Raw genomic sequence first — 13561 nt, 5'->3', positions numbered from 1 at the left:
CAGGGATACCAAGGTTTATGGTGTGCCTGCTTCTCCCATGCCTGCTGCTGAAACTGTTGGTGCCCCGTCCCGTTGTAACACTCACTGTTTCGCTGGAAGGCCTTTGGTATTCTCAGACATGTGAATAAGTCAAAACTCAATTGACTTAGTAGTAAAAAAAAAAATCAGTAGCTAAAATCCTTCTTTATAATTCTTTTTTTTTTTAATTGCATATAACATTATACTCTCAACCTCTCATGGGTAATTGGAAGAAAATTTGCCTTAGTGTTGTTTTTGCTCTGACCGAAACCTGCGGTAGAAGACAGGCTGTGGTATACAGGAGCAATGCACTAGAAGGTGCCCTTCTCTTTCTTGTCCCTTTATCCTTGGGCTTATCTTGCCAGCCACCTCTTTTCTTTTTAGAAAGATTCCTTATGATTAGACTTCACCCACAGTTCTTCCGGTTAAGGCCAGGCATGGTGGACTCCTAATTGAACACAGATTAGTTTCACACTAAAATTCCGCTACGGTGGTAAGTAAAACCAGGTAACCGTCTTGTCCTCTCCCATTGATGATAGAGTTTAAAAGAGGAACAACAACACAAGGAGGTGTCTTTTCCTTCTTTTCCCAATTTTGGGGGTTGTGAGGGTGGCACTGAGCATTGTTGAATTCTAACAGTGTCACAACTGGACCTGAAATATTTGTCTTGACCGGAGTATGGAAATAGACCTGTAGACCTGTATTTATTCCTCAACTACAAAGCCATAACTGTTTATGTCCCTGTGTTCCAAATATTGCAGAAGCAGAAAGTTTACTTTGAATCTAAATACAAAATTGAGAAGAAAAGAAGAAAGATTACATGGTTAAATAAACTGGTCTTTGGCCTAATTTATCTTTTTCAGTTCAGTATTTTGTAATGTTTCTGTTTCTAGATTCCTTCTCTCTCAGTCCCGGGTAGTAGGGCAGTCAACAGCCAATTTTAGAAGAACTGGTATCATTTAAGGGAAAGAACTTTAAACTGTATTCATAGCAGGCTATAAAAAGCAAAGACACCACCCACAACGTGATATTTAAAATTTTCCAGTTACGTGATTTATTGGTAAATCTACACATGTGTTGTGCCGAAAGCAAAATAAGCAATGTGCCAGATGTACTCTAAGTTTTTAATTAAGACTAATTTTACCTATAGAACAAGATTTAATAGGAGATTTTCCTGTTTACAAGCCATGGAAACAACATTTTAAGCCATTTGTGGGTAAAAAGTCCTTATTAAATAGAATATGGCTCACAAGGAATAGCAAAACTGAAAAGCAACCAAAAAACCTAGAATCAGTTTAAGTCAGTCTTAAAAATTTCTAGTCAGAAACATGTGCTCCAATGTCAGCTCAAGTTCCTAGAAGTAATGGAATACTGTGAATATTTTAAGTGACTTGGCAAATAAAAGCCAGATTTGGGGAAGAAAACACTGAGTCAAGAGCAAAATTCTCTGAGAAATCAGAGGTAGGGGCAAGTTGGAGACTAGGTTAGTAGTTTTGAAGCATTGTGCTGAAAACCTGAATTGCAAATCATTTGATGGTTAATGGTAGCCATGAACTTTTGTCATTTTTCACTAGGTTCATGAAATTCAATGAACAACTCTTGTTTCAACTTTTCTTCTAATAGAAATTTCATGTATTTTTCTCTAAATCTGATTTTGCTGGTCTGCCAGTGGCCACCCTTCCCTCACAGTAGAGTGCCCCAGCTGCCATCTTGGGTAAAGGGGCCTGATGTGAATGGAGTCACTAATGGCAGGGACCTAGTGAAAATGGCCCTTTTGAGAGAATGTTGAGCATTATATTGAGTTAAACAAACAAACAAACAAACAAAACACTCCTTTGACAAAAATAGGGCTGAATTTTAAAGGCTTGAGTAGTAGTTCAGGTTTTTAATTTTTTTCTTTTTGTTTTGAGGAAAGGAGAGGTGGGTACAAAAATGACAGTTAAGGGGAAATTAGCCTTACTCAGCACACAATGAAATTTCTGCCAAATTCTACTTTTATAACCCACATCTCTCACTGGGCAACATCCTCTAGCTCACTAAAACACCACCTGTACAACTTTTCTCCTAATTGGTTTCTATGTCCACTCTCCTCTATGAAATCATTTATATAAATTATAAAAATAAATCTATTTCTTTCCATTACTCCAAACAATGTAACAAAGACATGGTTCCCACATAGGTATGTATCTTTCTTTCGTAGATCGGAAAGGACGAGGGGAATACCTGTACTCATAATTTTTTTCATAATTACCCAGTATTTTCCCCTTTTGACTTAAAGCTATCTTGAATTTTTTTCCCCACTACTTAGCAATAAAGCTTTTTTTGTTTTATTGTAAGATTTTGGTTTTTTTTCCTAAAATTTATTTATTTGACAGAGATCACAGAATGCAGAGAGGCAGGCAGAGAGAGAGAGAGAGAGAGGAGGAAGCAGGCTCCCCGCTGAGCAGAGAGCCCAATGCGGGGCTCGATTCCAGGACCCTGAGATTATGACCAGAGCCAAAGGCAGAGGCTTTAACCCACTGAGCCACCCAGGCGCCCCTGTAAGATTTTGTTTTTAAGTAATCTCTTCACCCAGCACGGGGCTTGAACCCACAACCCTGAGATCAAGAATCACATGCTCCACCAACTGAACCAGCCAGACACCCCAACAAACCAAGTTTTAAAATTCAGTTTCCATTGAGTCAAACTAAAACTGAGAGTTGGATTGGTTAACTCATGACTTTGAACCCCTGACTGATGCCAGAGCTCACAAGATTTTTTAAAGCAACAACTAAACATTTTTAATTTATTGAAAATGACTAGATGTTATTGGGTGCCACACAGTCATTTCCCTAAGCCATTCAACATATTTGGTAAGAAAAAAACAAGATACAAATGACTTGTTGTCCACCATCCACCTATTTTAAGGCATCTGAGTAGCAGTTTAGAAAGGGATGTTCAGTCTGGGATTGCTATTCAGGGACATACAGACAAGTGAGGTTAATTGAGATAAAATGCTGATGTCAGAACTAAAGCTGAGTTAGATTGTATTAAATCTAGGAAAAATAATTCAGATATGTATTTATATATAAATTAAATATGTATGTTATATAATTTATATACATAGACATGCATATATATATAATCTACATGCACATATATACCAAAAGAATCTTGGCAATACGAAAGATAAGAGATATATAAAGAAAATATGAACAATACCCTTGGGGCACCTGGATGGCTCCTTTGGTTAAGTGTCCAACTCTTGATCTCAGCTCAAGTCTTGATCTCAGGGTTGTGAGTTCAAGTCCTTCATTAGGATCTGTGCTGGGCATGGAGCCTACATTTAAAAAAGAAGAAGGAGAAGGAGAAGGGAGAGGGGAGAAGGAAGAGGGGAGGGGGGAGGGGGGGAAGGGGGAAGGAAGAAGGAGAAGGAGAAGAAGAAAGAAGGAGAAGAAAGAAGAAGAATATCCTTGTAGAAAATAGTCATTTGAATTTAATGTCCTGACCTAAGTTCTACAGGGAGAAGAGCTTAACATCAGGGTTTAAAATCTATACAAGAATAGGAAAAGAAAAACTAGAAATTTTAACCACCTAATTAACATTTTTAAAGACAAGCAATTACTTAGCACTTCAGATATGAAGACCGCCCCCCCTTTGGGCTCAATTAATTGGTTAATTCTTTAGTCATTTACAGGATATAAAATAGATCAAATGTACCTGGCTAATGATCATCTTACCTAGCTAAGGTTGAAAACGGAGACACCTTTCAGAAACTCTTGTCAGGTTCTGCCTGGCTTCTGACTCTTGCCCTTTGTGTCCTCATCTATATTGGGAGTGGACTCTTGTATTATGATGCCACTCAGCCAAGCCTGACCTCCACAGACTCCAATTATATCACTGGTCAGTTGGAGAGGGGAAAGAACTTGAGGATAAAATGGTTCCATAAAAGTATGTTTGCTCAGTGTCCTAACCAAAAATCTTTTCTGACATATTTCCATGTTACTGACCTATTTCTGGCATTTGGATCTCTGGCCCTCATTAAATTTCTCTTGGCAACTGGCTCTAGTCTTTCTGTATTCTATATTTTTGTCTCAATCCTGGAGTCAGATATTATGAAAATATAAATATTCTAAATATGTACTTGGTTCACATTTAATACATTTACTTATAAATATTATAGAAGTAGGGAAGCAGATCGAGACAATACCATGCACATATTATTGTACCAAAAACATAGGGTGAAAATGGAAGTGAAGTTGCCATTGAAGGAAAAATAGGGTAATGCATGGTTTCATTTAAAATAGGGGCAATAACCCCCAGTGTTTGTGTCTTCCATTTAAATTAGGACTGACTTCAATTACTTAAAAAGAATTTAGAATCTCAAATTTGTAGTAAGTCATTAATTATTCTGATGTAAATTATATCAATAGCATTTCATGGTTTACTCCAGAAAATGTTCCTGAGAAAAAGTTTAATATTAATAAAGTGATTAACTTATTTTCACAAGGGGTGGGTTTAGACAGCTCTTCTATTATCATATTTGTTGCACTCTATGTATTAATATTGCATTGGAGGTTGTGTTTTAAATTGTTATTAATGATGCTCATTAATTTATACTGAATTATTCATCTTTGGTCTTGCTGAACTAGTCAAGCATTTTTTCCCTTTCTTTTTCCCTGGAAAATTCATGCAGAAAAATATCAAAGCAAAATTAAGCTGCCATAAAGTAATAAAACAATCTTTCATGCTGTTTGGCCATTGCAGTGAAATCACAGAGGCAAGAAAATTGAAGTAGTAGTCTAGACATAGCTTTTATTACCAAGGAAAATGAACAGAACTCAAGGTTCTTATGTTGTCATGGTCAAAACATAGAGCAGTCCATGGGGAAAATTGTTTTTGTTTTTGTACAATTGCATGCCTTTGACACTTCCACTGCAAAAGAACAGAAAGGAGAACATTTACGACTTGCATTTACTGAGTTACTCAACAAGCATTCGATTGATTGGTTAGTTGGTGAAAACTCTATACGGTGACTACTTCTTTCAAGCACATTGTTGTATCACTGATCTGGTCATTTTTATGGGTCAGATGGGATCTCCATTTACATCAGGACATGGACTGCAACTGATTTCTTACAACACAAAATGGAAGTTACTCTTTTCCCCCCAAAACTACTATACTGATAGACTATGATATTTATATTTGTGGTTTGATGCACCCTTATTTGGCATCATAAGAAATATATTCTGGGAAACCATAGACAATAAACTATTGGTATCAAATCCACATAGGTAGTAATGTCAAATCTTAAAAAAAGGAATTTTGAGTTGCTTGGCTTAAGGTTAGAATTATGTATTAATAATGATGCTTTCATAAAATGAAAGTGAAAAAAATACTAATGAATTGATGTGTTTGGAGCACATAGATCCTCCAATTATACCATTTAAATTCAAGCATAGGTCTGAAATAGTCTAGGGACTTTTGTCTATGGGTCATAAATTTTTTGACTAAGAGCTAGTTCTGTTGACCAAGAGTTGGTTGTCTTGGTGTTTGTGAAAAAGTATCTTCCTGAACAAAACAGAGAGGAATAGGTTTAAATAGTGCAAAACTGGGTTAGTCTGAGGCTTCCCCCAATCACAGAAACCTGGCCTTAACACAGAACTCCTTTAAGTACGTGACACAGGAAATCAACAGCTTTGCTGGGTGACTGCAATGCTAACTTTGAGGAAAGTCACTAAAACCAGTGTGTTTTTACAAGCTACTTCAAATAAAATTGCTGTGTTTCATTTTGGTCTACGCATCTGTGCTTATCACATATTTCCTGCTTTGTTCTTAAGTGACTAATGTCAAATGCCACGTTTAAGAATCGCATAAAAAAGGATTTAATAGATTAGACTTTGATAGTCAGCAGTGATGAGAAACACTTAATATTGAATAAATTCAAAAGGAATAACATTTAAGTTGCACTTTGTGAAGTTTCTAGTTGTAAACAGATTTCCTAGGTTATAGAGAAGGATTATATTAAACTACTAGTAGTAGTAGCTATTTAACATTTTTTGAGAAAGGGCTGTGCAAAGCCCTTTAAAGAAAATTTTATGTTTAATTCTGTCAGCATCTATATGATGTATGTTCTTATTATTACTGTTATAATTCTCATTTTCCAGATAAAGGCACTGAACTTAGAAAAATTAAGGAATTTGTTCATGGTCATACTTACGAATAGGAATCCACTAATAGACAAGAATTGGGATTTTTTAAAATAAATATTCTTTGGAATATTATTTGTAAAATATTATTGGGGGATAAAAGGTATCAGATAGCAACTATATTGGAACATCCTGGAGAAATCAGCACATGCATCTTTATTGGGTTCATCCATGTCTTCCCAAGGCATAGATTTAGCTTGCTTGGGGAAACAAAGGCAGCCTTGGTCCCCAAATCCATCTCTTAGATGATGTCCCTGTAAGGGAAACCTTCCTCCTGGCTGTCTACTGATGACCTTCTTTTCCATGGTTTTCTATGCTTGCTCTGGGTTCCGGGGGGCTCTGCTGATATTAAACCTCTGGGCCTTTGATAGTTCCTTTCAGGGCGTCCATCTCTGCTTCCTCCTGGAGCCTCCCCTGTGTTGTTGCAGGGTCCCAGTGGGGTCATAACACGTCATGTTACTCTAACAAATATCTCATTGAAGTGAACAGAGAAAAATGAATTCTTGTCTATGTTATGCTGATTTCCTAGGTCAAGAACAAAAGGTTATGCCATACAACTCCAGTAAAACCGCTTAGCAATTGGCTTGCTCATTCTTCTCACTTCAGCCCCTTTTTCTATGGCCAGTGCATTTATCTCTAGTTATTTGGTTAAGAAGACATTAACATTTACTTATTAAGCAGAGATATGTGAATCTCCTATGTTAAGGGCCAGCCTATGTGTGTTTGGCACTAGATATGCAATGTAAAGAAAAAATCCAGAATTCCCGACTTCATAGAGCTCCTGGCCCAGTAAACTAATTCCCTTTGAAGTACTTAACACTGAAAACAATCCCTCCTTTCTAACTGCAAATGAGTGATCAAGTTGGTGAACCAGAATGTGCCCAGTCGTTTGTTTGCTCCCCCATTTTGTACAGGGCTCAAAAAATGAAAGGGTCATTGATATTCCCCCAAATACTTTCTCACAGGGTGAGAGCTCAAAGGGGATCCAGATACAGTCTCTCCTACATGGTTTATTGGGCCTCAGATGAATAAAATGGCAACTGGTTGACCTTGTAGAGCTTTTGGAATTGCTGGAATATACGTGAATTCACAGAGGGACCATATTCCAGCCCTCGTCTGGACTCTAGCCACTTATCTATTCCATTAGGTCATACACAACATATATTAAAAATTATAACTTTTCACCTGCAATCACAGGAATTTAGAATGATAAAGGACCTCAGAAATCTAGTTGTTTGTCCAGTAAATATTTGTTTAGTACCCACTGTGCTTGCTGCTGTCTTTTTCATGATAATGCAAAGAAGGAAACAGATTCAGAGGTGAGCTGTTTGTTCTTTTCTAGGAATTGACAGAACTTGGGCTATGCTTCTTTTGTTTTCCAAGCATCTACTAAATACTTATTGAATGGATTCAAATTTGTCCCTCATAGTAGGGTTTTCCATGGAAACAGAAAATAAGATCTATCCATCTTTCTATTATTTATATATTCACTGAGAGAGAAGGAGAGAACGGGATTTATTGTTTAACATATTGGCTCATGTGATTCTGGAGCTTGAGAAGTCCCACAATCTGCTATCTGCAAGATGGAGACTCAGGAAAGCTGGCGACGTAGAGAGCCAATGGTTAGATTCCAGGCCAGGTCTGAAGGCCTGAAAACCAAGTGTACTAAGGGCAGGAGAAGATTGATGTCACAGCTCAATTAATGAGTCAGAGAGAGAGCAAATTCAACCTTCCTCAGCCATTTTGTTCTGTTCAAGCACTCAACAGATTGGTGGATGCCCAGCCACATCTGGGAGAGCTATCTGCTTTACTCGTACCATCAGTTCAAATGCTGATCTCCTCTGAGCATACCCTCACAGACACACCCATAATGTTCAAGCAGCTATCTGGGTATCCCTTGGTCCAGTCAAGTTGACACATAAAATTAACCAGTGCACCCATTTGTCATTCCTACCCATAGACATTCTAGCCACTGGAACCTTCTTTCACAGGTGGTATGTTTATATACTCCCTTGCTTCTCTCCAATAGGCATCACAGTGTAGTAAGAGAAAAGTTATGAATTGCTGATATTTGATTAATATTCAATCATTTTTTACATAACAAAATGCAGTTTCATACAATTCATCTTAAGCCATGACCTACTGCCATGGACAAATGCTCTTATTAAAGATCAAAGCTAATTTTTCTTTCTTTTTTTTTTTAAGATTTTATTTATTTGACAGACAGAGATCACAAGTAGGCAGAGAGGCAGGCAGAGAGAGAGAGGGGTGAGCAGGCTCCCCGCTGAGCAGGGAGCCCGATGCGGGGCTCAATCCCAGGATCCTGGGATCACGACCCAAGCCGAAGGCAGAGGCTTAACCCACTGAGCCACCCAGGCGCCCCTAATGTTTCTTTCTTATTCACTCTTCTCCTATGTGCATGCACACGCACTCACTCTCATACACACATATGATTCTTTCTCTGGGACATGTGGCTAGTAAGAAGAAAACTAGAGCAGAAGTTTATATTTTCCAGATGCACGGTTTGCCTCATTCTCTATTTGCTCCCTCACTCTAGATTCTTCCCCAGGAAGCTGTCCATCACACATTACATCAATGGGGCTCCCTTGTCCCCTAACTTTTGACAGGAGATCAGAGTTTAGAAATAGAGAACTTTGGGGTATTTGTCCCCTACCTGCTTCCCTGCCAGACCCTGGCTTAGAAGTGCCTGTGTTCTTCTACCTGTGGCCATAGCTCAAGCTCAGCATCCTCTCTCACCGCTATGTCCTTTGCTTGGTTCTATAATTGCCGCCCTCCTGGGCTTGGGGTGGCAAGATCTTCCCTTTCATCAGCCCTAGGAGCTTCACTACTTATTATTTTCCCTTATCGCTGCCTTCTTTAATAGTCCCCTTCTCTAAGTTTCTTGGTTAATAGTCTTCACTTACTTCTTTGACTCTGCCATCCATTCATTTTCTTCCAGGGCTCTGACTGTTTTTTCCTGGCTATGACTTTAGCTTGTGCATATATTAATTTACATTTGTTATGTATATAAGTTTTGTGGGTTTGTTTGCATAGCTATACCTGTAGGCTAAGGACTAAGACTCATAAATGTGTTGGGATAGAAAGAACAATTAATATATCCACAAATGGTACTTATTTTATAATTCTAATCTCAAAACTGATTGTAAATTATTAAGACTTTTTATCTTCACGGGAGGTTTTAAAATAAGAAAATCCTGGCTAACTATAGCTTCCTAATCTGAAATGCAAGACAATATTCAAACATTTATGAAATATAATTACATTTTCCAATATTACTTTCCTATTAATTATTAGCTCTGGGCAAAACATTAAATCAAATATAGCTTAAATTTGCCTGTTAATCTTTGCTAGTTTTCTAGTGTATAGTCTTTGCCTATAGTGTATATAATTATATGGCATATAGAAGGGAAAAAATAAAATATTTTTAATTGGGATATCATTTTGTTCTCCAAGTACATGTTGACTTAAACGCCCCACCCCACCCCCACCACCAAACTAGCTCATTGCTAGAACAAACTTTTACTGAGCAGTTGTTATGCACCAACATCGTGTTCATTGATGTGGGACAATCAAGAGATAGTGGGAAATCATATTCTGGATTCTAGAAGACTCCTTGGCATTGTCACACACCCATTAGGCATTGGTTAGTAAGAATCAAAATAAAACCCAGGTCTTATGGTTCTGGTTGAATCTTTCTTTTCTTGAAACTGTACCATACTCACTGGGTACTGACAGCATGCCTGGCCAACCAAATGTTAGAAGGCAGGAGAAAAGCAGTTTTCATGCATCTTTAAAAATTGTTCGTTTTTTTTCCTCTGGGTAAGTGTTAAAATTACAAGCTTCATAGCTCTTTAAAATAAGCTAAGAGTAGCCAATAAATAAAAACACATAGATATTTCACATCTGTATCTGGTTATTCATTCAGTCCTCATACTGTGGAGTACAAAAGCACTAAGGACACATGCTAGGCCCTTTGTATTTAATTACTGTCTGAAAATAGTAAATATGTGTTAATGAATTACAAGGCCTTTTAAGACACTCATAGGCATATCATAGACACTCATCTCCCAGATTTCTCCCCAAAACAGAAGGAAGCTACTTTGGCATTGTTTATAGAAGACTTCTAGGTTCCTGTGTATGTTGGGTGGTCAAGGGAAAAGGGGGAAATGGAATACACACACACACATATACACAAAGGGTAAAAGTTACTTTAATCAATATTAAATTCCATTGTTCAACCACAGTTTCAGGGGCTGATGCAGAATGCTGATATATTCTTGACAATTCCTATACTGGACTCTTTGTGCTCTGTGTTTTAGGCTCTTCCCCTTGAACTAAGGCAAAAAAAAAAAAAAAAAAAGGTGAGATAAAATTATTTATTCTTTGACATATTTGCTGGCTACTACTTCCTGAAAATCACTGAGGTATTACCTTGGTGGAACACTTAATAGGGGCAGCTTCTCCAAAGTCCACTCTGCTCGGGCTTCAAATCAATGCTGTGCTTCCTGGCAGTACGGATAAAAAGGAAATCAGAGTCAATTACACTGTTCTCGTATTATACAAAAGAAGGCCACAAATTAGCTCTTCTGGAGAGACAGAATCTTTCCTAGTAATAACTCCTAAAAAATGTCTACTTAGTGAAAAAAAGAGAATGCATTTTCTTACCATGAATTTAAAGGATTATATAAACATTTCAACTCTTCTTAAGTTGTGATTCCCAAGAAAAGAAATTATCTTAATGACTCTTCATTTGTCACATCCAGAAACAAGCAATTTGAGTATTTTTTTATTATGATGTATTAGAACTTCATTAATAAGGAAGACTTACAAGGAGGCCATCATTTTTTGAGAAAGATCACACTGTGCTAAATAATGAGATATAGGAATACATTGAACAGCTTGACTTCTGCTGACTTTTACTTAAGAGTGTGAAGTGTTTTAAATTAGACTATGTTAGTATTGATGAAACGTGCACAAGGGGGAAAAATAATTTAAAGGCTTTGTTCCATTTTGAGAGCGAGATAAATTGTATAATTTAAAAATAAATCACTGTGACCTGACAGCAAGGAAACAACAACTCTCATGTGCTGTTGGAGGCAGTGGAAATTGGGGCAACATTTTCGGAAGCCAGTTCAATAAAACCTATCAAATTTACAATGCATGTATGTGTTGATCTGGCAATTACACATATAGACTAGACTTTGCCCCTAGATAAACTTGTGAAAGTACACCAAAATAGATTTAGAAGAGCATTCATTGTGCAGTATTTTTGAAATAAAAGAAAAAATTGCAAATATAATCTGAATACCCGACAATAAGAGAATGATTAAATCAAATGTATATCATTTAATGGCATGCCCTAAGCCATTAAAAAGTATAACATAGTTCTATGTATGTGCAAATGGAGAGGATTCCAGAATGGACTGGTAGGTAAATATGTCAGACATAGACCGTTATATAGCAATCCTCCCTCTTATCTGCAGGGAATGCGTTCCAGGAGCCCCAGGGGATGCTTGAAACTACAGATAGTACCGAACCCTGTATGCACTTTTTTTTTACACATACACACCTAAGATAAAATTTATTTTATAAATTAGGCACAATAAGAGATTGGTAACAATAATTAATAATAAAATAGAACAGTTATAAATGGACTGTAAGAAGGTTATTTGAATGCAGTCTCACTCTTTCGAAATATGTGAGTGTGTTGCATTCATCCTTCGTGTGATGATGTGAGAGGATACCACACCTGTATGATGAGATGAAGGGGGATGACACAGGCACTGTGACATCGCGTTAGGCTGCTGCTGACCTTCTGATGGTACGTCAGGAGGATCATTTGCTTCTTGACTGGGGTTGACCATGGGTAACTGAAACTGAGGAAAGCAAAACAATCGATAAAGGGGACTACCGTGATGTCTCTTCTGGATAATTGAAAAATCAGAAATGCCTGCATATATAAGTTGTATGGATATATTGATATATCAGTTTACATATTGAAGAACCGCATGCATCTTACCCATTATGCACTGATGCAGATTTCAAAAGGGAATATGTAAACATTGGCTTTGGCAGAGAGAGGTCCCAGATAGGGGTGGATTGCTGGATGTTTCTTTTTTTTTTTTTTCCCCAATTTGATAACATTCTATACAATTTGAATTTTTTTAACCATGTACATTCAATACATTTTTTAAAAAATATCAGTGAGTGTTCTGAGAAAACCATTACTGTTGGTCTTCACTTTTATATACTTTAAAAAATATTAAATACTATTTTACAAAATAATAAAATACTTTTTTTGTGTTGACCAAGATCATGAGGCGTGACAGACTCTCTGGCACATGAAGGACTGTGCTATTGTCAGGAAATCAACTCAAGTTGTCCATGTGATATTCTCATCACAAGCAAAAGTCAGGTCCTGCAGCCATCTTCCCATCATAAGAGTGCATCTGTTATGTGTTCGGAGGATAGTTCTGCCTGGTGCAGGACAGTTGGAGACATCAGATCTACCTCCCTTTCTGAGCAGGAAGAGTTGAAATCCGTTACTACAATTGTTTTCCTAATCTATTGTAAGAGAATGAACTGCAAAACAGAGGCCTCTCTGAACATGCGTTATGGAATGGATCTAACTTTGATTCAAAATGGAGAAACAACGGTTGTCTGGTTCCCATATACCCGGTAGCAGAACAGAGCAAACACTATTTTGGAGCAATTTCAGAAAGAAACAATAGAATGACTGGTTTTTGCTCTTTTGAATTTTTTCAGAACTACGACTTCCGGTGAGCCCTTCTGTATGTCTGGATCAGAACGTGCAGTTAAAGCTGAGTACTTCGAGTCACTTTTTAAAAACAGTGAAGCCACATATGTGGAAACCATGGGATTGGCGACGTGAACAGCTGTAAGCTAATCATTTTGAACTGTTATATCCAGCATGCATTCTTGGAAACAGCTGACAAGAGAAAACCCCTGAAGATGTCTAGGGGGTATTACATGTTTGAATTATGAGGTTCTGTTACATAAAATTTTATCTCTCTCTCTTTTTTTAAATTTTATTTTTTTTTCAGTGTTCCAAAATTCATTGTTTGTGCATCACACCCAATGCTGCATGCAATATGTGCCCTCCTTAATACCCACCACCAGGCTCACCCCACCCCCCCAAAACCCTCAGTTTGTCTCTCAGATTCCACAGTCTCTCATCTATCACTTCTTAATAAAGAACACCATCATTGATTTTTTTCTAGAGTAATTCAAACCTCTCTTGCCGTAGAATAAACATTTGGGTAAATAGGACTCTTATCTAGGAAGTTACATTAATGGAAATTGAATTAGAAACC

At 37.3% G+C, this 13561-nt stretch overlaps 1 protein-coding gene across 1 annotated transcript in view; it reads left to right on the top strand.

The window, feature by feature from the left end:
• The window catches only part of LOC111152034 (cadherin like and PC-esterase domain containing 1), a 293950-nt gene that overhangs the window by 80635 nt on the left and 199754 nt on the right, over positions 1-13561 (top strand). The window contains exon 5 of the mRNA XM_022510310.1: positions 12993-13125. Coding sequence (XP_022366018.1) covers positions 12993-13125 — 133 coding nt within the window. The remainder of the gene's footprint in view (positions 1-12992; positions 13126-13561) is intronic.

Source organism: Enhydra lutris, unplaced genomic scaffold (genome assembly GCF_002288905.1).
Source record: "Enhydra lutris kenyoni isolate GAN:26980312 unplaced genomic scaffold, ASM228890v2 scaffoldscaffold27, whole genome shotgun sequence".
NCBI lineage: Eukaryota > Metazoa > Chordata > Mammalia > Carnivora > Mustelidae > Enhydra > Enhydra lutris.
The sequence above is the reverse complement of the archived record's forward strand: the minus strand, read 5'-3'. Positions and strand labels throughout refer to the sequence as shown.